Genomic DNA, 26055 nt, shown 5'->3' on the forward strand with positions numbered 1-26055 from the left:
AGCTAAAGCGGCGAACGTTTTGATTTGATTTATTTTTCTCCGAGGTAAATAATAAAAGTACAAAGTATCATTTCTTACATCTCTCTCTCTCTCTCTCTCTTTCTCAAATAAAATTGAAGCGTATTTATAGATATTTTCGAATCGCATTTCCCACTCTATTTCTATTTTCAGAGTACATTATAATTAGTAACTTGTAACTTTCGCGATACATCTAATCTATATATTTTTGTTTCTGTAATGAAAAGAGGAACTTCCTAACGCGAAACGTTAAGAAACTGTTGAACGAAGGCCAACTACAAATTGATCGCAGATGGAGACTCGGTGGAACGACATTTCCACGCTCAAAAATGCGACATATTTTTACGGTACTTTGCAGGCCGCGATCCATGGCGTCCAAGCGGCGCGGCGTCTACTCGCCTAAGCTTGCAAGACGACGCTTGAAAACGCGCGCATCGCGCTGCTCTTACGCCGATGGTCTCGCTCGGGGTCGGTCCCCCTCTCCCCAAACGCGGGCCCGCGTCGGAGAAGACATTCACCTCGAGGAGAGCCAACTCCCAGCCGGGCAGGCAGCCAGGTATCGTTCGTTACCCGCGGCTACGCGTTTCTCGCGTCCCGGCCTCGCTCGAGCGAGTCACTTTTGCGCGCTGGTCAGTGCGCGCTGCAATCCGCGCCGCGGTAGCACGCTCTCGCGGTGGCGCATTGTCGACTACCGTCCGGACTACCATTTTGCGGAGGTGTCGAGGATCGTGGTAAAACCGAGTGCGGGTGATTCTCTTTGTCGGAGGTGAACGCGCGACACGGTCAGGTGCGCGACGAATGGATGAAACTGGCGACGATCCTGCGCCTTGGTGTCCACCGCATATTCCTTCGGATGTTGCAAGCCTATGAAAAAGTTCGTACGCTTCCTTAATAACACTGATATCGCGATACTGACTACTGCGATTAATTCGGAATAACGAGCAACCGTTGTTTGTCGAAATAGTACGCGAAGCTGTAGAATAAATTGTAGAATAAATTGCAAGGAATCTGGTATTTATATATTTCAAAGGAATAATTTTAGAATCTCCACCTTTACAGAGAGTCCCGCAGTTGTTACTTGCGGAATGCGCAGATGTTAATTGCGGATACTGAACGTAAGACCGATTCTCAAGATGATTCCATCCGATTGCGTTCTGGATATATCCAACGTGTTTCATTCCACCTCGGTGGTGATCGAAGGGGCCTGCATCAACAAATCCGAACCTACCGCGGTGCTCAGAGATGTATCAGCCCGCGTTCACGGCGGAGAGGTCTTGGCTATTCTAGGATCAAAGGGCTCCGGCAAACGAGCGCTCCTCGATGTTATCGGTGAATAACTCCAATCATGCTTCTTAATGTTGTATCACGTTTCACAAAATTGCAAAAAATGTAGCGTATAATAGTAACCAGAGAGAGTTTTTTTTTGCAGTTTAATTAAACTTTACCACGACACTAGTGCTTTTTATTGTACTCGGCGCCGCGCCGTAATGAGAAAATTCTCAAAAGAGTATCTTCAGTTAAACCTTATTGAAAAACAAAAGTAAAAGAATTTAATTAATTAAATTTAAAATAACTTGTGAAATTTCTATTAGCTGGAAGAGCGGAGGGTGAAACAAGGGGGCGGATTACTTTGAACGGCAATCTGCTGACGCCGGAGCTGTTCCGGCGACATGGCGGCTACGTGGCTCACAGGTGTCACCTGCTGCCGAGTCTGACGGTTCGCCAGACCCTGATGTACGCCACGTGGCTCGCCAATCTCAACAATCGCGAGGCCCGGGTGCGGCAGACCCTCGCCGACCTGGCGCTCTCGCAGGTCGCTAATCGATCGGTGAACGATCTAACTAGACCGGAGTATCGGCGACTGATGCTGGGCGTGCAGCTCGCCAAAGATCCGACCCTGTTGCTACTGGACGAGCCTACCTGGGACACCGATCCCCTCAACACGTACCTCATCGTCTCCATGCTGTGGTCCTACGCCACCAGACGCGGCTCCATCGTCGTCCTCACCATGGAAACACCTAGATCCGACGTGTTGCCATTCGTCAGTCGCGTGACATTGCTGTGTCTGGGTGCGGTGGTCTATTCTGGACCCACCAGGAGCATGTTGGATTATTTCACGTACATCGGCTTCCCGTGTCCGGAACTGGAGAATCCCTTGATGTATTACCGTAAGTATCGCATAGAACGACGTTACCTCGGGATATTATTCCCTTTAGAAAATAACATTTATAATTTCAACAATTCTTTTTATTTTTCGAACAAATCCTTAGTATTTAAAAAAAAGAATGATTTAAGGAACGACAAAGACATTTTTAAAATGAAAAGAAGATTAATTGGCAACTCAATATATAAGAATTGACTTTTTCAGTATGCTTATCAACTGTTGATCGTCGCTCCAGAGATCGATTTCTGGAGTCCAATCAGCAGATATCGGTCTTGGTCGAGAAATTCAAGGTGGACGGAGTGCTTTACATGAAAGAAGGACCGCAAATGCCGCACAGCATGAAAGATTCGGCCCTCGGCATCATGCACAAGGGCTTGGGACGCGGAATTAAACCTGGATGCTTTTCAACCCTTTTGGCGCTGTATTTGTGAGTTTACCGAATCGATTTACGAAAGTGCAGTCTCACTTAATTTGAATCAAATTAAAGCTCAACAAGAGAAACAAATTCGTCGAGGTCAATTTTTCTTTGAAAAAAGCTGCGCTAAATTATTATGAACTTCTTATCATTTAACATTTTGAAATAAAATTACTTTCGAGTTGATCGTAGCTAGAATCCGTCCACAAAATTAAGATCGACAGTTTTAGGCTATCTTATTAATCATTCGCAATTATTATTTGTCATATTTAGACGAAGTATGGCGACTACATTCTCATTCAACAAGATCGGCCTGGGACACTTCGCTGCTCGCCTGCTACTACTGCCATTCGTGGTCGCTCTAATGAGCATACTGTACTCGCATTCGAGTCCCGTACAATCAAGAATTTTCTTGCAAACCGGTGGCTTGATCTTCAACGTCTTGACGTTGTTTTATGTGTCCGGGATAGCCGCGACGTCGCTTTTGTGTAAGTTGAAAGCCAGATTAATTAAGGAGAACAGACAACAGGTGGTCTTCCGATATCATCAATCTCCAATTCTCAACTTTAAAGATATTTAAAAAATATTTAACATTTTTCTCTTTTATTTATATCAAAATATGCTAAAGTCCATTTTCTTCCGATCTACGTTTGGCATTTAATCACACAAATGTTGATATAGTTCCAGGTTTCCGCGCAAGGTATTACCAAGAGAAGCGAGAAGGTCTCTACGGTGGTGCAATGTTCTTGACCGCGTACACCATGCTGAGTCTTCCGCTGAGTTTCATATCGACATTAATAACGACCGGAATCCTGATTCACATTCTCGATCTGAATGTCACCTCGTGGGCATACGCTTCCGGCATTCTGTGGTCCAGTTACGTGGCGGCCGAGCAAGTGACGGTAGCAGTGCTAATGGTAGTTGGTAGGCCCATAATCGGTGCCATCACGGTACTGTACATGACCTTGCTATCTCTGGTGGTTGCATCAGGTGCAATTCGCAGCCTGAAAAATTTGCCCTATTGGTTGGCGATGACAACGACCGCGCTACCGACCAGATACGCGTCTCTAGCGCTAAACCAGCTGGTCATCGACACTCCCATCCTATCTAATCTGTCCTACAATGAGAGCTTTATCTGTCCGGGCATACCCGAGCTCTGTAGGTACCCCGATGGTAAGACTTATCTAATAGAACGTTTCACTAGGGAGGGCGAGAACATTTCCGAGGTGTTAAACGTGGATCTGAATCTGCTGATCTCTCTAGCATTCGCCGTTGGTCTTATTATATTGAATAGTGTCTTATATCTGTTGCCGCTACCTGCTAGAGTGAAGGCAAAATTCAGGGAATAATGCATCATTAAATATATTAAATTAGCATTAAACGAAATCCGAATACTCGGATTTAGCGCCCATCGAATGGCATACATATCACAACTATTTAATTTGAGCCTTTAGTGTATATAAAATTGTAAATAACATAGAATTAAAAATATCGATCAAAGAAAAAAAGAACGCATATCAAAAATCTTAAAAATTTTAATTTTTATAACATTTGTTAAAAAATTATTTTATTTATCATAATGCTAATTAGTATAATACATAATGTGATTTCGATTGCTCGAAAACGTATTTTAAATCGTTTTTCCTAATTTACAAACAAATAGAAATATATGTACATTTAAAAATGTATAACTGTTGTATACAATATAATGCAACTCATATAATAGGTACTTAATCACGCATTAATCGTAGTATTTAGTGATAATTTAAACATTGCAATATATTACATGAAAAGTACAGAAAACAAACATTTTAACAAAAACATAATTATGCAACATGATCAACAGCTCTATTTATTTGTTAAACTGTATATTTATAATTGGAAAAATATATAAAAAACTTACTTTCAGGCAATCATCGAATGATTTCCGTCATATTGAATTACCAGATTGCGTATCACATTTACAATTTGTGAAATATGTTACAACTTACAAGTCCTCATCTGTGACTTGCCCCATCTCCTTAAGATCATCGGCAACACTGAATTGACAGCCCGTCGAACTGACTACGTCGCTAATATCGACATTATGTGCGATCTCAATAAGTTTCAATCCTTCTCCTTTCACCACTTCAAATACTCCGAGATTTGTGATAATTAAATCTACGCATTGTTGGCCTATAAAAAAAGGAAATTATTACAGATTAGAAATAATAAAGAAATTTGCAAAATAATTAGAGTACCGACCAATATTAAATAATAAAGTACTAAAATAATGCGTAGACAAAATTAAGAAAAATTAAAATATTGCAAGTGTTTACCTGTGACGGGCAAGGTGCAATTTTTCAAAATTTTCGGATTTCCATCTCGGGCTGTATGCTCCATAGTTACCACTACCTTTGTGTTCGCCGCAGAAACAAGATCCATGGCACCACCCATACCTTTTACTAACGTGCCTGGTATCATCCAGTTAGCCAAATCCCCGTTTTCCGCTACTTGCATGCCTCCAAGAATAGTGAGATCAATGTGACCTCTGTGTGTGCATAGAAAAAGTAGAATTATTAAACCTGTTTTCTTTGATGATAAATATCCTAATATTTATGGTGAAAGGAACATGATTAAATTTAAGCTAATCTACAAATAATAGCATACCCTCGAATCATGGCAAAACTCTCGTCACTACTAAAGAAAGCTGCGCCAGGCAAGATCGTTACAGTTTCCTTTCCAGCATTGATAAGATCTGCATCGACATCAACTTCATCAGGCACAGGACCCAATCCAAGAATACCATTTTCTGATTGCAATGTCACTTTCACGCCCTTCTTGATGTAGTTACTAGCAAGCATGGGCATACCAATTCCCAAGTTTGCTGCAAAAATTTCCGGTTTATCACACTGGTGAAGAAACTTGGTTATTTTAATCAAAATCCAAGTGTTTATTTCTAAATCAAGTATTTCATAAGTTTATATTTTTCACCTACCATACATTCCATCCTTAAATTCGAGAGCAGCGCGCCTAATAATCATATCCCTCGCTTTACTGGCAGGTGTCACTTTTTTAGGCTTCATAGTTTGTTTCGTCAAGCGTTTCTGTAAAATGAAAAAAGAACGATATTCATGAGGCATTTACATAACTAAATATGCATAGCGAATATTGATCAAGGTAAATAAGCACCAACCTCAATCCGTTTCTCATAAGATGGCCCTTTCACAATCCTGTCCACGAAAACGCCAGGTAGATGAATCTGATCGGGATCCAATTGTCCAATTTCCACAATCTCCTCCACCTCGACAATTGCCACTTTAGCCGCCTTACACATAACAGGATTGAAGTTCCTCGCAGACTTTCGGAAGATCAAATTACCAGCAGTATCGGCTTTCCACGCCTTTACGAGCGCAAAATCGCCAGTGATGGCAGTCTCCAGCACATAGTTCCGTCCATCAAACTGGTTCACATTCCTTGGTTCGCCCGATATTTCGGCGTTTCCGTTCTCGTCGTACTTTACGACAACATTGCCCTCTTGTACGATGGTGCCGAAAGCCGTAGGAGTGTAGAAAGCAGGAATGCCGGCGCCACCCGCTCTCACACGTTCTGCCAAAGTACCCTATGTAAGGCATTATTCGTTTTATAAATTTTATAAATTTGCGACTTTTTTTAATACCCTTAAATATCATTTCTCGAGTTCAAAGCGTTACCTGTGGTGTCAGCTCGACCTCCAAATGACCACTGAGATACTGTTTTTCAAATTCAGGGTTTTCACCCACATACGATGCTATCATTCTTTTAATTCTGTGCTCCTTCAGCAATATACCCAGCCCAAAATCTTCCACCCCAGCATTATTTGAAACTACTGTTAACTCTTTAGAGCCCTTTTTCAGTAAGGCTGCTATTAAATTCTCTGGGATGCCGCAGAGACCAAATCCACCAACCAAAAGTTTAGCTCCATTGTGTACATCGGATACAGCTTCCTCTACACTTTTAAACACTTTACCATTCCCTACTGGTGTCTTCAACTTTTCAGTCTCTTGTTCTACTTCTGGGATATTTGCTTTGATAGAAAAATTAGCAGTGCATACCTGTTAAACAAGACCCAAGTTAGATCTGCTTTAAAACTATTTTAACGCATTTGTCTATCTTTATAAAATAAAAACGTTAAATTTATAATTATTAAAATTAAAAATTAAATGTATTACATTAACATTTGCATAAATGAGATACAAAATATGTCTTTAAAGATACAAAAATACATAAAAATATTTTTAAGGGTTTAAGATTGATGAAACACATAAAAACACATAATTGAAACAAATAACGGTTTCTTAAAACAAACAATTAAATATCAAAGACATATTTACACAAGTTACAATTTTACATAAAAAACATTGTAGATTGTTACAATCTTATTAAACAAATAGAGAATTAAGATAACTGTTTTTAACGCAGGCTGTGCATCTGATAACGCAATGAGAGTCGCGTGTTGTTTACGCACCCGTGATACTCTTATAGGGCCTCGGAAACCGCTGCTACAACGCAGAAATATACCGCTGACCCCTCTCAATGCGAATGCCATGGTCACCGTATGCTAAATGCACAATTGTTATTCGCAAGACTTATGCGAGCATCGGAGGTTAAGCGCGATACACTTGATGCTATCAGCCTCGATTACTTTGTTAATTCTTCCCAGAATATTTTCTTTATCTCCTTAATATCCTCTGATTTTGGACCTCGCTGCAGTCGACCTTGATGTACCGAAATGTTACCTCAAAACAATCTCCCAGGTCTTCGCGCCGCAAAACCTAACCTCTCATCAAGTGCTCGCGCACGGCGGTACAGGCGGTGACTGGACAGAACGGAACGCGCATCGATATGATATTTCAATTCGAAGTTGCGCGATCTCAGGAACGTAAGGCGAGTTTTTTAATTCATCGATTGATAAATCGCACTGCGCGCAAATGCAACGTCGCTCGTAAAGGCTGCATTTGAGCATAACAGCGCGATTGACTACAATCAACGAATTAAAAAGCTCACTCATATTATTTTTAATGCGCGCATTAAAGCTCAAGAAACAATTTCAAGAGTTGCCCAAACAAAATTTTTAAAAGTATTTTTGAAACATCCCGGGAAAAATTTTATAATTGTTTATAATTATACATAATCAAATATAATCATTCATAATTATATATAATTATATATAATGATTACATAAAATTATGTGCAATTATTATTATTATATGTAAAAAATTTTTTTCTGGGCTTGAAAACCATTTTTAAAAACGTTAAAAATAATAAATTAAGTCTCCTTTGTTTCATTGAAAAAAGTTCGTTTTTAATTTTTTTTCATTTTTAAAACAAACTTAAGTAATTATTTTTAATGTTTTTAAAAGTAGTTTTCAAATGTTTTAAAAATATTTTTAAAAACAAACAAAACAAAATAAAAGTTTTTAAAAACATTTGAAAACTACTTTTGTTTGCTGCTTGAATGGAGGTTTTCGCAAGTTTGATGTTTTTCTCAAGTTCAGCGTCTTAATTCCGAAAGTAGAGACACAACATATTGCCAATATTGCTTTTTTCACGTTGAAGCTATTATATTGATCGCAAACTTGTTTCTTTTTATTTTTACCCTCGTTTTTACTAGTATAGATTAGCTTTAATCTTGATTTAACGTACTGCACTTTATCTTTTACCAGGAATCAGAAAAAGATAAACAGAAAGTCAAACCGAGATTAAAATTAATCTTTATTAGTAGAAATGGACATTATCTTCTCTTTTCTTTCAGGGCGCCCAATCGTTCTAAGGCGGGCCTACGTTGTGAAAGACGACTCCGTTGAAAGAAAACGTGTTTATCGTGTTTGCGCCGTTTTGCAGCGAGGACATCAGCTTTTAAACGATGACGCAGATACATAGATATTAGTCTAAATGAGGGGCGATTTGGTTTTACTGCACAGACGAATATTTTGTTTTATTCTTTTTTGAATTGCATTCTTCCATAAAAGATTTCCACACGACTTCTCAGCAATTTTATTTGTGATGTGGCGAATCTAAAAGCAATTGACTAAATGTGTGCAAAAATTTTGACAAGCATTTGCAGCAAAAAAAATACGAAAAAAAAAAGATAAACGTTTTTAATCACATTATATTTAATACATTAGCATATTTAACAGTAAAATTAAGAGCATCACTTACAATTAGTCTGTAGCCCAAAAATAAACAAATTTCAAGAAGATGTAACTTCACCAAAAATGATTCATTTTTTTCAAGAAACATTTTACAGCTTAAAGTCTCTACTTTTTATATCAGTACTTTACAACTTTATTTTACTTACTTTATTGATTATTTACGAAACTGCACGGATGTAAATGGAGCTGCGTCAATTCTCAAAATTTTTTACAAAATTTGCAAAGTTTACAGCTTTCAAAATGTAAATTTTTACTTTTTAATTGCGATTTTTTTATCGAATTATTCAACATTAAAGCAAAAATAGCCTTTTTTTATTTTTAAGGACAATTTTTTTAAATGCAATAAAACGGCAAAAAATGCAAAAAAATCTCAAATTATTTTTTAATAAGTTACTTTAAAGAACTTTAATTTTGCTGTTAAGTGTACATTCAATTGTATGTTATATTAATATTTACAAGAACTTATAAAATACAACGTTTCATTAAATTATTTTTAATAAACGCAAAATTAATTGGAACAAATATTTCGCCGCTGTATAAGAACAGTCCATTTTGCAAAACGGAAAAACTTAATTCTTTAATGTAAGGATTAATTCTTCAAACTCGAATAATGCCAGAATTGTGTAACATAATGCATTATATATCTGTAGATAATGTTTCAACAGAGAAGATTGATTTTTCCAATACCCCTTCGCCGTTATCTCTGTCAGATAGTGAATATCATCTGGTGGGGGCCTCTGAAACAGTTATATTGCATCCTATAAATAGCGATATCGGGAGCGATATGTGTAGAATCAGTAAAGATCATGCGTTTGTTACAAAGACTTTTATTTCTCGGGACTAAATATAATCATTTCTCGCACGCTTATACGCTCGCATAATGTGTAAACTTACATGTGCATTAAAATATATTAATCCACTGTTATCACTACTAGTATAACATCTGCCAAACGCTCTCCTGATGTCTTTTAAATACACGTGTTGTCTGGATACTAATAAATACTAATACGGCTTCGTGTTAAAACAATATCGTCGATATCGATACCAATGTGATGACGTCATTTGATAACATTAGTCATCAACATGTTTACGCTATCGTTCAAATAATTAATATTAATCGTTGCTAATTTTAAATATTGTTTTATGCATGTTTTTTTTCAATATTGATCGATATCGATTTGAATAAGAACAGGATCATCTTGCGGTTACAAAGAAATTGAGATTAGTGCTTCGATAAAATAGAGAAGGAATTTAGCGACATAACTTAATAATAATAATTTCTTTTATATAATTATATTTAAGGTAATTATGAAAAATATTGAAAGGTCTCTTTTCGCCGTCAAAGTAGAAAAAGTTTCACAATCAATTTTCAACACAATCTGTAAAAGATTTGTTCTCTTTTCCTCCAATTTGAGCCTACGTTCTTGCCATATGACACAAAATGTACGATACGGAATATTACAGATTTCTGTATCGTCGCCGTGCATTTAGGTCCGATTCGAATATGCCAAAAATTCGACTCTTTGGCATTGAAAATTCGAGAAACATTCGCAAACCAAATTATTTTCTTTAACGTAAAAAAATTGAGAAAATAATTTACGAGTGACGCTAAACGCACGCCCACGAATAGGCCTCTGGAATAGTCTGGATCACGAAAATGAGAATGTCGTTTCTCTCAATTAGGAAAGCACTCGTTGTCCGTTCACAAATAACTTCATCTGATCACTACATCATTCGCGTCCTCGCGTCATCGATGCCGACCCGCTCTGGCGTCGGTCACGGCACCCCACAATTCGATCACAAACTCGTCGGTGAAACCAAAGTCCTCCAGGTCGGAGTTGTCTATCGCCTCGGCGAAATCTATGCTGTTGCATTTGTCCTCGGCAAGCTCCCAGATTTGCGTGGCTGCACAAAAAATCGGAAAGTAACAATCGAATAAAATAAAGTTCTTTGAATAAAATAAAAAAAGACCAAATCGAAAGAAATAACAATTTTTAAAAATAATCGGAGAAGCTGTATTGTGACATTCGCTCATACCCAGATTAAACTCACCTAACTCCGTATCAGAGATACCCATGAAGCTCTCCAAGATTGTGTTAATCTTCTCGACGCCTATCGCGGCGGCGTCATCGATCTGCGTAAATATTTACTTTATATTTTTAATTGTTACTCAATGTATTTGCTATTTTATTCATTGAGAAAGAAGATACATTAAAGTGTGTGTTAATTAAGTAATACTAAAGTAGTATCCGAATAATTAAAATATATCTCCTAACAGAGGTAGCTAATACTTGTCTTACTTGTGTTCTTGAAGATCAATGTTATAAAAAAAAAAAATAGATAATCTCAATCATAGAAGACGTATATTAATTTGCCTCGCTTCATAATCTATCATCCTATGGTACGCACTTGCTCTACGATTTGAGCGCTGCCGTCGGCCTTGAATCTGAGAGTCTCCTTGCCGGATCCGTAACCGGCTTTCTTTCCCTTCTTGAGATCACCGCGCGGCCCGATGCTGCCGAAGCCGTTCTTCTGCGGCTCCACCAGCCTCAGCGTGAACGTAGAGCCCTTCGGTATGTCCTTCAGCATCTTCGCCACCTCGAAGTGCCGCCTGCCGACGAGGCTGGTCGAATCGATCCTCTCGATATGATCGCCCACCTCGATCACCTTTATCCTGTCGATCACGGAACCCTCCTTTATGCGCTTTATGAAAGCGTAACCGGCGCCGTTGTCGGTGATCGTCAGACCCAGCGCGTCATCCGTTTTCACCAGTTCGATTTCTTTCGGCCGGCCTGCACCGAAAACGCATTAATTGTTATTTGTTTTTGTTGTTGCGTATGACTCGTATTTTTTAATTAGTCGAACGAATATAATACATAGCGACCTTTCTTATGTGCGAAGATGAAGTCGCCCACGCCGATTTGTCCACCTAATAGCTCCGTCATGTCCACTTTGTGCGTGTTGAGTGTACAAAAGAGAATCTGGAATGAAATTCTTGCTTAATTTTCAACATAGGACACTCGATTCACCCTTACCCTTTCAGCATCCTTATTCAAATTTTATTTAGATTCTTTATGCACATTAAATTTATTTTATTTATTTATTACGTTATGTAATAAATTATATGCTTGTATATACAGTCACAAAACTTTTGTTCGGATGCAGGATGTTGCGAGTTTATTTTATGCTACAAATTCACCAAATATTATAAATTTTTAAGGAAAAACTCGATGGAAGTGAAAACCTTTGCTAATGTGATATATTTCCATCAAGAGCAAACTTACGTTCAAACTGAAAAAATTCTGGCCTATTATTAACAAAATCAGATTTAAAAGATGTATTTAAATAAAATTGCAATTCTACTTTATCTGTATCTTTATTTGTTTTTATTTAAATCTGAAAATGTATGTAAAAAATATAGTAAAATTATATATAAGTAATAATAAATAGTAAATAATGATATATAAATAATGTTAAATATAAAATATTATACATAACAATAATAAATAATGAAGATAATTTTATCTTATACAATCATGAAACTACATTGTCCAGTTATGAGTTTCGAAATTTGTTTTATGCTACAAATCAAAAACGCATTTTTCATGGAAATGCATGATTAACAAGAATTTTCACTTTCGCTAAAAATTATAACAAATTTGACGAATTTGTAGTATAAAATAAATTCCCATATTCCAATTAATTTCGTGACTGTACGTCATTAAATGTTATCTAAGTTTCGCTCTACATAATGCGACTCCTTAAGACTATAACTTTTATTATTACATTTGATTTGAATCTCTCTCTTTCTCTTAGTGCAAACGTTCTATTTAAATTATCTAAACCAGTTTTTTTTTTTTTTTTTTTTCAATTTCTCTCGCCACGCAGATGAAACCCGGTGCTGCGATGGTTTGTTTTAGAGATTGCGAGAGGAGCTAGACCCCCTGCGTTTCAAGCGACCCATAACGAGTAGCGACGCGGGCGACCTGGTTACATCGCGGCGACCGCGTTTACACGACGAATTACACGTGGCTCTCTCTCCTCTTTCTCTCTCGCCTACCGAGACATATCCGCCAGGTCGACGAGAGAGGCCACGGTCCGTGACCGGCGCTTCCTGCGTCCGGTGTCGTTTCTCCCTACGTGGGACGCTTCGTGCTGGAAACACCGAGCCGTTTCCACTACGAGCGGCATTGCATCGCGTTCCGTTACCATCAGCTCCGACGGCTTCGTTTCGCGTTGCCGATTTCGCCAAATGTAAAGGGGGACTCGCGTAATTTTGCCCGCATTTTACAGCCACATTCTCACGTATCTCGGCTAGATATTTCGCGACATCCCCGAATTCGCTTCCTTTTTCGAGAGAAAAGCGAATCTGTGGACGTCCAAGATAACTTCACTTGCAGTTAGACGAAAGCAAAAATTTGCGAAAGAACGAACTCGTGAGAATTGAAGAGTATTATATTTATTCTGGTAGCTGGTATTGAACAAGAGAACAGATACGCACGTGCCATAAAATGAAAATAAAATAAAATCTAGAAACGGGACTAGCCGAGTTGTAATCTAACAACCGACCTCTGTTACAAAGTGTTCAACGATTTAACGACAAGATCGAGGTCTTCGAATCCTTCCTTCTTTCCCGAGAAGGAACTGCTTCACGGCACTCACCTCGTCCGCGGGCAGATCGTAGCGCTCGGCGATCTTCTGGTACAGCTCCCGAACATTGCTGAAGTCGGATATCAGTCCCGTGGGACTGCCGTGGGCCAGTTGGCAGTGGAAGACCAGCGTCGACGGCTTCGGGTCCCGGGCCGGTGATCTCGCCTGCTCGTGCTGAAGAGAAGGAGCGCCGTTGCCCGACCGGCTGCTACCGGTACCGTTACCGCTGTCATGACCGTTGTCACCACCACCGGCCTGATGATGATGATGCTGCTGCTGGTGGTTGCGATACTGCACGCCGTTCGCAGCTTTCTCCGTTGCCGGCGATCTCGGCGTGGCCCGCGCCTTGAACAGCGGCATTCTCGATTCTGCGCGAACAGATTACAAAGGCAAACCCCGTTATGCACAATCCGGCGTTGTAGACACTTTTGAATTCTCATCGCGAAATTGAGTTATCGTGACCGGCAGGTTGATAACGGAGCGTCCGAGTCTCTTTTCACGGATCTTATCTCGGGGCGGGATCGACGTGATTCCGACATTGTGATTTATGACATGATTTATGACATTGTAAGAGTCGTGCATTATTCTTAAAGAACTAATAAAGCTCGTATAAAGTCTGTCGAATCTTTATCAAGTATCGCAGACAATAGGAATTATTTTGACCAAGAGAGAAAGAGAGAGACTCTAAATAACATTGTATTTTATTTGCTCGTTTGTAAAAATTATTTTAGCACTGTACTGCTATAATAAATTAATGACTTTTTAACTATGATTTACATAATCGTCTCGATCGACATCGCAAACTCCGAAAAATTCCACCAATTTTTTTCCCTGCATTCTAACTTCCAAATCTATTACATATTTAATTAACTAATGGGGCATTGTTAAAGAAAATTGCGAAATTTAAAAGGCGTTTTGAAATTTCAGATTAGATTATCTTTATTTTGCAATTACATCGACCGAGGAGCGCAATCGAAAAAAAAATCGGAGTGCACAGATAAGAAGTTAGATTAACGCTCGTTCTGTTATGCAACCGATAATCATTCGTTCAAATGTGCGTTCTATTTTTCATACGCATGTTATAGTGAATTCGATTGGACTACATTACTGCGCACTGGTGCATATTACCGTTGCCGATACCTGCACTGATCCAAAGCTGACGTACAAATTAATTACAAATATGTCGAATGGTAAAATACATTCAAAAGAATAATTTGCTGATGTAGATAGATTTCTAGGTGTCACAATAAAAATTTATCGCTATTTTTTGTATCTGCTGCTAAAATATTGTTTGTCACACATATAGAATTTACAGCAGCAACATTTTAGCAATCCGTTCAGAAAATTTAGATCTCATTGCCAACTGTACGTTCAAATTTTATAACAAGTATGGTTAGCCTTAACGCGAATAGGCGCCACAGAACAATTTTCTTCCTAAATTTCACAAGTAGTTCAGATATAAATTCTGTTTCTGTTATTTACATAGATTGATCAAGTACCGAACATGTGCAATATTGCAATATTTGCCAGTCATTTAACTACATTAATTTTTTGCAGACAAAACAATAGCTGCACTTGCGAGATCATCTTTTATACATTTTACCACATAGAACAATAAAGTATTATTAACGATGTAGATGTGTAAAGGCTCTCACAAAATAAAATCACATTGGGAAAAATACCTCTGTGAACCGGCACCGGTTATTCGTGTGTAATTAAAAATATATTTTCTTCAAGGAGAGAGAGAACAGTAGACGTTTCGATTCGTGATTGAGTCTTCTTCAGTACAATAGAGATTCTTAGTTAACGGGATATCCAAAATGTGTGTTAAACTGTAAAATTTTTTTAACGGTGTTACAATCGGAACGTTCTATATAAATTAATTAAATTAACCGCTATGTACAAATTAATTAGATAGATTAACGGTAAGAAAATAGGTCAATTTATAATAGACTAAACGTGGACGTCCACGAAATGTAATAAACATAAAACCTTGTTTACCGTATTGAAATAAGAACAAAGAATCATCAATAACGTTAAATTAAATAGTAAAATAAATAACAATTTGGTAGTTCAAAAGAGAAGAAAGCATCAAGATTTTGTAAATAAATTAGCATGTAACGAGTCAAGCAACTCTGTGTCATTTTGCAGGTTTAAACCGTGTTTTGGATTATGTATAAAATCTCATCTCAGAGATGAGTCTTTTATCGAATCTTTTCCTCGTCGAAATCGCAATGTTTTCTCAGTTAAATTCATAAGAAAATGTAATTCAATTCTATGTTCTACAATTACGGATCGTACAATAAAACATATTGAGGACATTTCAATTTTATATACCCGTTTATAGATTTATATTAAACACATCTTTACGTCAATTTATATTAAATAGACACATATCCCCTGGCGAAAATAGAAAGCTTCTTGAAGCGCCATCCAAGCATCTTACTTTCCGATGCTCCAAACTACGTTTTACTCTTGCTTTACGCTTTATTTTCGCCAGGGTCGATTTGTGCATGACGACTTTAATGTACACCAATGTGCACTGGTGAGTCCAATCGAATTCGCCATTAGATAAAAGAAATGAGAACCAGCGGAGCTTGAGGCACGCGATAATTGCATCTTCGCCGTCCGCGAAGAGAGATAAAAGCCAGGTATCAGCCACATGTTACGTCGCCGGGAGTATCTATTACGTACTCGCGTGGTGCTCGTGGTTTTCTTCTGCGTTATAGAACGCTTATCTCTCCAACTTTGTACAAAATCATTCTGCGGCAGTCACGCACGGAACAGCTCGCGTATATTAATTAAGCGCGTCGTCTCTCGGGCGCGACGTCTCGTTATCTTTCACGGGCAGACCGACAGCTTCCTCTCCGAGAGGCCTAAAGAAACGTAAACGGTTTTTACGTCTTTTTTTAAGCATAGCCGGGCGAGAGCATCCTCGTCAATCTCGTCGTTTGCGATTCGCGCCACTAAAGACCGTAAATTGCGGTCTCCTTTCATACGGTACTCATTATTCGTCTGAATCATTCTTCTTCGACGTGAAATGATGCCGGCTGTTGTCTCACGTACGCTTTCTTAGCTCAGAATTCGGCCATCAAAAGTTTATCATGTTATCACAAATTTCTGATTTTTTTACTTAATTCAGTTACTTTAATCAAATGAAAAATTGCACCATATCACTTTCTTTTCTATAATTAGCAAGATTGAGTAATAACTATAGCTAAAAAGTTGAAAGTTAATAAAAAGTTGATCATTTTTTATTTAATTTAATTAATTTTAAATAAGTTAATTTTTAACATTAATTAGTTATTTTAGAAACACATGAACTTGAAATTATTAACTTTTTTAATAAAATTAAAAATGTAAAAAATTTATCCAAAAATTTATCTATGAGAAGGAAAAAAATTATATAAAAGAAAAAAATACATTCTCACAGAGAAAAAAAATTTTTTATTATTCCATATAAACTTAATTTACAAATAAAATATTATGATTATCTTGAATCTCACTTTGAGTTAACTTAATCTTAACTATCTTGTTTATATAACTTTTGATTTAACTAAATTAATATAAATTTTATTATAAAAGTTAACTTAATTCAATTAAAAAAATCATTGAATTTAACTTAATTCGATTAAAAAAATCATTGAATTTAATTTAATTCAATTAAAAAAATATATTGATTTACCCAATCCTGATAATCAGTGTAAAGTGTTAGGAATACACAGAAATCCGTATAAATATACACCTATTTATCGGATACGCGTGCGGCGGTTTCAAGTCTCTCTCAATCGCGCGCGATAACAATGTAGCGAGTGGAGATCTAAGATCGAAATCGCGGAATTCCGACGTTCCGTGCGATACCGCAATCAAATCTAAAACATTTGTCACGTCACACCAAGCTAAAACATTCTCTAGTTCTATCGTTTTTCATCAGTCCGTAATATTTCATCGCACGCGCTCATCACCGTGAGCTATCGTAAAATCCGCGCGACGCGGCGTCACGCGAGTGCGTTGGAAAAACGTTTGTGCTCCTGCCGATTCGTGATTACGCAACTAGAATAAAGAAGCGCAGCAGGAAAATATGACAAAACCACCTGAGTTATTCGCGCAAACTGCCTTTCGTTATTCACCTCGAATTTAAAGGTAATAACGTGACGCAATCGTTATTAAAATCGTCGCAGACCTGACATGGAGTCAGGAACTCGAACGGACTCGATTTCGATTAATTTTATAATTACGGATTAGTTTTAAAATTGTACAGATATGAATATCGCGTGTTTTTCTTTTCTGTGACGATACGTACGCGAAAAATTATAAAATGTGCGTTTTATCCTTGACATCAAGAATTCATTCATATTTTATCTTCGATAATTCCTGAGTGTCTTTTTTTGGAAAAGGCATTTAAATGATTTTTGAGCTATATATTTTTTAATTAGCAGAATTACAGCGAGAGATCACAGCGGAGTATAGCTCATGCGACATCGGTAATCTCGTGATCCAACGGGACAATAATATTAAAATCTGCACGATAACAGTACAGGTTCTCATGTATTCTATGCTTGTGCAAATAAACGAATGGTATAGAAGGATTTGGTGTACGCATTGAAAAAAAGATTTGAAAATAATAGTCAAGCTTTGATGAATTAGTTTCAATTAAATGTCAGATTAATATAACCAATTATTTGGTAATATAATCAATATTAAGATAATCAATTAAGATAATCAATTAAGATAATCAATTATTTGATAATTATTGTATATTAATAGTAACCAAATATAATAAACATTTACGAAATAGTTATTAAATATTATGAACTATTTCGTTATATTAATTGAACATTTAATTAGAATTATTTCAAAACTTCAAGAACACAGAGAAAAAAAGTAGTTACAGTTATCATAAATGACTATAATTCATAATCATTTTCGGTGGGGCTAATTATGTATTTAGAGTTATTTTAACCATGCAAATGATAGTTATTAGTTATAATTATTATGTAAATTTGTAGAGTGAAACGTGTCACTCTAATAAAAATGATAATCAAACATGTGCCATTTTTCGAGTAATTTTTCACTCTACCAGATTTAAAAAGTAAGTAAGCAAATGTTAAGAAAATAATTATATTTACATATAACTATGGTTGTATATATTACAAATGTTTATTTTAATTTTTGTCATCACTTTCATATCTTAATATATTAATATTTGAAATTATCATCATTTATAGTATAGTAAAATTTTTTCATAGTTAATCAAACTATAAACACAATGTTATTATTATTATAGCAATAATAGCTATAAAAATGAAACTAACTATGTTCATTTTATCATGCAATTATAGTCACAAATATCAAACGTTTTTTTTTTTATCAGTGCAGAGTTGATATTATTGCTATCGAACTCTTTTCTCATTGTAAGTCGTTAGCGTCGCGTTGCAGCCTCTGACTAAGCTATCGATGGATTTCGTAAACGGTCATTCTTCTACGACAATGCAAATTGTCAACAACTCGCAATATCGCCATTCCAATTGTCTCCGATTGCGGTCAATCGTCCCTAACGAGTCCAGAAAGAGATCGTGATCGCGCATCGCAATTGGTCTTCTCATCAAGCTCGTTCGCCATTAATTGCTGAGCGGTGCGCCAATAGCACGATAAAAAATTAAAAAATTTGAGAATCCGGTTAGAGTAACAATAAGAGAAATAAAACGTGAATACAAGCGTGATTTCTTTCCTTCATTAAATGTTTTTTTAAATAAACATTTATATATATAATAAATGCAATCCCAATTACAGTGAATACAACTATTCTTTAACATTTGCTTACCATTTACGTAATAAATTAATTAGAAACTAATTTGGTTAAAACAACAATACCTAGTTGGTACCGAAAATTATTATGGATTACAGTTCAATTATGGTAAATGCAACCATCGTCTATTATTTTATTTACTATTTTATATTTTAATTGCCGACTTATTTTAACGCCGATTTACATTTGTTTCGTACAAGTGCCGGGTGCTGGATCCAGTATTTTACCGTGTCAACTAACGTTTGACATTTATTCCACGGTGCCTTAGCATGGCACCCGAGGAACAACTCTCTCTCTCTCTCAGGCCTGATTGTTCAACCGTCCGGTTGAAGCTTACTCAATAAACGCCGCTTATCGCGTCTCCAATTAGCGGCAATACGGCGCGAAGATAAATTTTCCCCGAAGGCTGACGTCGCGAATCGGGCGGCAGGTAATTATGCAACGTAATAATATGATTCTCCGTTAGCCTCATCGCGCAGCTACGAGGATGTCACGGAAGACGGACGAGATAACGCAATAGGTTTCGCGCGTGAGTATCGAGATGTGCTGCAACGAAAGTGGAAGCGACTACGACAGCCTTTTATTTTCATTTATTATTATTTTTTTTTTTTTAATAATTCTCAAACGGAACGGCGAAGCGGGGAATGGCTTGTCAGCGGTTTTCGGGACACCCTGTACAGCGGTATACACGTCAATACCGTAACGTTACGAGCGAGTACACGCCGGCGAGTAGGAATAAGCACGCAACGCCCGTCCGGAACGCGCAACCGAGAAGACCGGCCTCTCACCTCTTCCTCGCCGCGATCGGCGCGCACCTGTCCGTATCCGTATCCGCGTCCGTGTGTGGGTTTTTCGCGTGGCGACGGCGATGACGATGACGACGACGACGGACAGCGCAACGAGATAGACGCGAAGACACTTGTTCAGCGACGAGGAGCAGCAATCGGCCGCGACGCGTTCATCGTCGCAACTGGCAGCCATCGGGACCTAAATACCCCTTTCTTTCCGCTCGTCCGCCCCGTTATCGTTTACCCGTTATCGCTTCGCTCGCCCGCTCGATCCTTATCGCGTTACAGGCGCGGATGAGAATCGCGATCCGCGTCGAGCCGCGAATTCGGCTGGGCCGGCTCGCGGATCGACGGCGATCGATCTCGATCATCATCTCGCACTAGAAGAAAAAACTGGTTGCAATTACCGTGAATTACCTGAACTACAATTCGTAGTCATTTTTGGTGCCAATATTGTTGTTTTAACGGTGCAAATTACAATTATTATTACTACGTAAATTCACAGTAAAAAATATAATGTCCTAGAAAGTCCACTCTAAATTTTAAGTTAAAATAACTCTTATTTTAAGATATTTTAACTTAACTTTTGAGTTATTTTTACTTGAAATTTAGAGTGGACTTTCTGGGACATGCAAAAATGTTAAAATTACATTTTATTTTCTACTGTGTAGTAAGCGAATGTTAAAAAAATTATTGTATTCACTGTAATTGTGATTACATTTACTACATATAAATGTTTATGTTATTTTTACTATAATATTTTACTATTAATTAATATTTGAAATTATCATAATTATTATTATGGTAATAATAATTATAAAAATGGACCTTCTAACCAATTATTTTATCATACAACCATAATCACAAATCTCTTTTTTCTCAATGTACGCGGGAAATGACCAAAGAACAGAAGCTGATGAGAAATTATCTCAAGAAATTAGAGAATTAGGTCTTAGACTTTAAATTTCACCTTCTTCTCTGTTACATCGACTTTTGCGGTAAAAAATAGAAGAAAAAATCTGGGGGACATTCGTTTGTAATTAAAACTTCTTAGAAAAAAAACAGACGATTAAAAAAAATTTTAATGCATCGGCCATATCGTTCTATAAAAGTTTTATACTTCATTTTTCAGACGAAACACGACGCAATTGTACGTAAATATTTCTCGGCAAATATCCATTAATCGATGTTCATCATAGTTAAAATAAATATTGACAAACGGGCCTCTCAGATATAAAACGCGCTTAAAGATATATACGTTATCTTTCAAAGTATTACCAAAAGTGTAAAATTTTCATAGATTATTCTATTATTCCTTTAGAATATCTGTATAAAATATATAAACACAATTCTCCTTTGGTTTAAAATTTATTTAACATTTTTTGGTCTTTATTCTTATGTAAAATCGCGTTCGAGTACTTATTTACAAATTTTATAAGAAAGTAGCACAAATCACATCAAATTTTTTACACATACTAATAAAATTCTGATAAATATATTCGTGCCAAAAATTCATTTGAATTCATTTCCTCGTTAAAAAGATATTTACCTCTTATTTAAATATTTTTTCAAAGCTTTTTTAAAACCACCTGTCTTATTTAGATGTTATTTATCTAAAATTGCAAAATAGAGTCGCTGCATAAACCATTATAAGCCAAAATTTTACTCTCTTGTTTCAAAGCTAAAATTCGGGTATTCGCGGAAAAAAAAACCTAAAAAATCTTCAATTTTTTAATTTCGATAATTTTTAACTGGTATTGCAGAGTCATCCCGAAACATTTTTAACAATGTGTTAAAGGCAAACTCTTTTCTTCGGATCCACCATTCAGATGCGTTGCTGTAAATGTATTAGTAGTATATTACCCGTGAAAACCCGTAATAAATAACCGGCGATTCACTCCCTTTTTGTGCGATTTCTGTCGCGCATTTTTAACGCTAAATGCAACGAACTCGTTTTTACACCGCGTTACGAGCGTTTTGACACTGAGCCTCGCAATTAAGATTTAATAACAAAAAGAAACAATTCTGATAGCAACCGACAGTTCGCTCAGGCTGCGAATAGCTCACTCGTTCATCAAATCACTTTTAATTGAATCGAACCATTTCGGAAAGACTCTGCTCTAAAATCCACAGCTTCTAGAAAACAAGGAAAGAAACAATAATTCATTTAAAATAAAAAGACATTCTTTAGACTGCTTTTCTTTTTTTTTTTTTTTAAGAATTGTCGTTACGATCGCACATTACTGCACGACTTATCTGCCGTTCAAAGGCAATTGCGGTTTGATTCTCGAATAAAATCCTTTCTAGAACGAGCGATAAAGTTTCACGTATATACCTTAAAATTCTCCTCTTCACATATTTGTAGAGCCAGCTCTACGGTATATATCCGACGAAAAATAAATATCGCCGAGAGCCCTTCCCCTCGAGGTGACGACGATGATTCGAAGGAGCTCCGCCTCCGTTTCCTCTAATTCGTTTAACACCAGCGGCACTTCCTTCGGGCACGAGAGAACATTGTGCAGCGAGAGAAAATCGCGCGAGGTCGATTTCACGAGCTCGCGTGCCACCGTGACCGGAAAGCGGCGGCGAGAGGACTGATCGCGCGGGGCCCCTTCTCGCACCGGCCGACCCCCCTCGAGCGTGTCCGTCGCTGCGTCACAATGCTAACAATGAGGTGTGCAAACCCCGCACTATTGTGAGCCCTTCTCTCCGCGGAAGTTTTTCTCCTAAAAAAAAAACGTAGAGCACTGAAAAAAATAAATAATAAAAATTTATTTTTTTTTGTCGTCTGCGCTAGTGAAGGAATTTTGTTCCGAAAAGAAAGTTTTTTTTCATTTCAACTCATTATCGGTGTGTAAGGCACGACCATTTACTTTGATGAACAAATATTTGAATGACGAAGAGCGGAACAAAAAAAAATGGTTCAAATTTCCTAGTATACTTATTGCGTAGTAGCGTGTTGGCGTACAAAGTACGTTTCATCGAGTAAATTAATGTTAATTACGCATGGGACACATGTTCATTTCATATATTTAGATAAATCCTTTATTCAAGCTTTATTGTACAATACCTATGGAAAAAAGTATCACAAATGACATCGTACCGCCGGGTCGTTGAACGATGCAAAATGCGTATCGTACAAAACAGTATCGTAAAAAGTCGTGAGAAAAATTGTAAAAGTTATGAACACACTCTCGCCGGAATTTTTATAAATTCATTATACGCGTAATACTACAATTCATATACTCAACCTTACCAATTACTGTCCTGTTAAAAATGTGAGATACGCTTATTTCGAAAATAGCACAGTCTAATATTTTTCGTTATAGAGAGACAGATCGTTTTCTCCGACTTTAGAAAGCTTTTCGAAATTGGGCGTGAGTCTCTTTCAAAATAGTCCCGATCAGAGCTTATCTTCGATAGATTGCACACACGTGTAAGGTCCGTCTGAACTACGGAAGCAAAAATTACTCCTGATAATGGACCTGACATTTCCTCTTTCAAGTTTCATACTCTCTATCATTATATTAATATATCTTGGAAGTCTTAAACAGATGATAGCTCTCGTTAAATGTATTTAATACAGCGAGAGATAATATTTTGCCCAAGGGCTGAGTATTCCAAAGATAAGCGCCGATCGTCCAGCACCGCTCGAGTATTGTCCAAAGGTATCGAATACAAATGTATAACAACATATTCCTCGCATCGCACCACAGTACAAACAGTAACAACATAGCGCACTTGTCAACAAAAAAACTCAAATGCACTATAGAAAAAGTTCAGTCTATATGGAATCGCTTGGAAATAACACGTTTATACTCTCTTTTTCTTTCTCTCTCTTTCTTTCTCTCTAATTTGCGCGCAAAATCTCGAGTCTCTAGGCTCTTTTGGACTTAACACATTGTGGACAAGCCGCAGTAAATTCGTACAGTTCCCGTGAACGTAGATAATCAAATAACGTTAACTGCAATTTACACACGTTCTTTTCTTACGTAATATGTTTTAACGGTACACGATCTTGTGTTCAAATGCTTATATAATTAAGCAGGGTGCTTATATACATCTCCTATGCTTTATCGTTACTTTTCTCAAGTACACCAGTCCATAATGTGTTAAGACACGTACGTAAGTATGTATACATAAGTATTTATGTAGTTAAGTATTTTTAGAATCTAAAATCTTGAGAATTCCGAGACGGGAAGAGCGCAGATAATATTACGTTTACAGCCAAAAGTACGTACAAATTCTTATACCCTATTCGTTATTGTTTCAATATATCCGTATCAATTAACAAAACGAGCATCTAAAAAAGTTTTATAAAGGGATATAAAGATAAAAAGTTCGCGCACGTGAGCATACGTAATTTCGATATAAACGTGAAAGACGTTTTAAAAGTTACGAGCAGCCAGATGCAGTTCCGGCTGGATGATGAACACTTTTGAAACGCGGCCGCAGTTCGACTTGTCCTCCATCGCCAGGTAATTCCTCATCGGTATGAGCAGCTCGTCGTACGGGTCCGTCTTCAGCTGATACTCTTGCATGGCCCGGTACACGGCTTTGAAGGGCGGCTGTTTCTGCGAGTGAAACGTGCCGCGGGAGCCGTGCAGGACCAAGGCGCCCTCTCTCTCCGCCTCTGCGCACACCGACATGTACATGCAATGGTCCGGCCGGTAGTTGTACCGACACGAGTACACGTACAGCTTCTCCGGGTGATAGTGGAAGATTATGTTGATGATATCCTGGTCGCCCCAGGTTATCTTCAGCTTGTACTCTTTGTGAATGGGAATCACATAGTCCGTCCAGCGGAACTCCCGCATTCTCGTTAGATTCATCAGCATCACTCCCGAGTTGACGCCAAGTTTGCCGTAATATGGATGCTTGGCGAATCGATTATACCAACCGGTGTTGGGGTCCTCGTGCTCGGGGCTGAGAGCTGCCAGTTGGCTGGAGTTCATTCTCTTGAACTCGTCCCAGATCTTCTCCGGAGGTGCCAGAAACAGGGTGTCGGTGTCCACGTAGAGCACCGCGTCCGTGTCGTTCAACACAGTCTGAAACATAAATTTAGCTGTACGCTCTCACGGAAGAAAAGTTGCTAGTCCAAATTAAATTTGTCAAAACAGAAGTTCCGCTTACCGGTAGGAACAATCGCTGCGCCGCGCAGGGCTTGAACAACTTCTTCCACATGGCCACGTCGCTGCCATCCGGGAAGGTGATGGGTCGCACCAGGAAGTCGAACGTCTTATTAGATATGAGCCGCCACTCCGATAGCTTCTCATCGAAGGCCGGTATCAGATTCTGCTCCGCTAGTATTATAAATTGCAGCGGCCTGCTGGTGAAGACCAACGCCGACTTCAGCATGGTCAGGGCCTCGTGCAACCTGTCTCCGCACACCACTACACATATCGTCACCTCACTCGTCACGGATGTGCCCGCCGGGAACTTCCTCGAGAGCGCCAGGCGCTCCCTACTCGCGGACGGTTGGTCGTATTGCTTAAGGTTATAAGACACGGTAAGCAGTACTATCAGTGCAAAGATAGCGAGGATCAAAAGCATCCTGTACAGGGTTCTCATCGTGCAGCGTCGTTGCGTCGCGACGCGTCGCATCGCGCTTTACCTCAAGCCGAATGGAATTGCGACGCTGCGCGGCATCGGCAGTGACCTGACGGCATCTTGGACCTCTTCTGCTAGTCGACGATAATCGGCGACGTTGTTTGAAACACGGATTCCAAAAGTCACGTCGTCGATATTCGCGTAGCGCGTCTCAAGTAATGGCGAGCGCCATATTTACGATATAACCTCCGCGCCAAGTGTCATAAACACTTTAGGCAAAGAGGAACCTGAGGGTGCGCTCACATGGAATGCGGAATGGCGGAACTGCGGAACGTTTTTGATTGGTAGCGGCTTCATTCCGCCGATTCCGCCGTTTTCTTTGTCCGATTTCAGCGGAATAGCTTCGCAATAACGGTGCGAAGTCGTGTCGCGTTCAATCGTGTTTCGCAGCTTCTCCGTTGCCTCTTATTCAAAGTTTCCGACACGCG

The 26055-nt window shown here is 38.2% G+C and overlaps 4 protein-coding genes across 5 annotated transcripts; 1 reads left to right on the forward strand and 3 right to left on the reverse strand.

The window, feature by feature from the left end:
- The first annotated feature begins 208 nt into the window (after nt 1-208).
- Nucleotides 209-4506, forward strand: LOC105197414 (ATP-binding cassette sub-family G member 5). The gene is made up of 6 exons (XM_026131218.2): nt 209-892; nt 1078-1347; nt 1611-2186; nt 2387-2609; nt 2871-3085; nt 3279-4506. Exons 2-6 carry the CDS (start codon nt 1152-1154, stop codon nt 3944-3946), a joined length of 1878 nt encoding a protein of 625 aa, XP_025987003.1. The 5' UTR covers nt 209-892; nt 1078-1151; the 3' UTR covers nt 3947-4506.
- Nucleotides 4131-7458, reverse strand: LOC105197413 (succinyl-CoA:3-ketoacid coenzyme A transferase 1, mitochondrial). Its single transcript, XM_011163748.3, has 7 exons — nt 7084-7458; nt 6290-6670; nt 5773-6198; nt 5575-5683; nt 5247-5463; nt 4916-5127; nt 4131-4772 (listed from the first exon to the last, which is right to left on the reverse strand). Exons 1-7 carry the CDS (start codon nt 7162-7164, stop codon nt 4585-4587), a joined length of 1614 nt encoding a protein of 537 aa, XP_011162050.1. The 5' UTR covers nt 7165-7458; the 3' UTR covers nt 4131-4584.
- A 2123-nt stretch (nt 7459-9581) lies between these two features.
- On the reverse strand, nt 9582-22624 carry LOC105197416 (PDZ domain-containing protein GIPC3). Of its 2 annotated transcripts, none has more exons than XM_011163754.3 (6): nt 22353-22624; nt 13433-13788; nt 11655-11751; nt 11180-11562; nt 10823-10904; nt 9582-10675 (listed from the first exon to the last, which is right to left on the reverse strand). In XM_011163754.3, the coding sequence occupies exons 2-6, from the start codon at nt 13778-13780 to the stop codon at nt 10518-10520; spliced, it is 1068 nt and encodes a 355-aa protein (XP_011162056.1). In that variant the 5' UTR covers nt 13781-13788; nt 22353-22624; the 3' UTR covers nt 9582-10517. The 2 variants fall into 2 exon arrangements, with proteins under 2 accessions (XP_011162056.1, XP_011162055.1); XM_011163753.3 differs by lacking the exon at nt 22353-22624 and adding an exon at nt 20018-20389.
- Nucleotides 22625-23035: 411 nt separating this feature from the next.
- LOC105197417 (glucoside xylosyltransferase 1) lies at nt 23036-25849 on the reverse strand. Its single transcript, XM_011163756.3, has 2 exons — nt 25151-25849; nt 23036-25065 (listed from the first exon to the last, which is right to left on the reverse strand). The coding sequence occupies exons 1-2, from the start codon at nt 25619-25621 to the stop codon at nt 24406-24408; spliced, it is 1131 nt and encodes a 376-aa protein (XP_011162058.1). The 5' UTR covers nt 25622-25849; the 3' UTR covers nt 23036-24405.
- Nucleotides 25850-26055: the final 206 nt, after the last annotated feature.

The sequence above is a fragment of the Solenopsis invicta genome, chromosome 2 (assembly GCF_016802725.1).
Source record: "Solenopsis invicta isolate M01_SB chromosome 2, UNIL_Sinv_3.0, whole genome shotgun sequence".
NCBI lineage: Eukaryota > Metazoa > Arthropoda > Insecta > Hymenoptera > Formicidae > Solenopsis > Solenopsis invicta.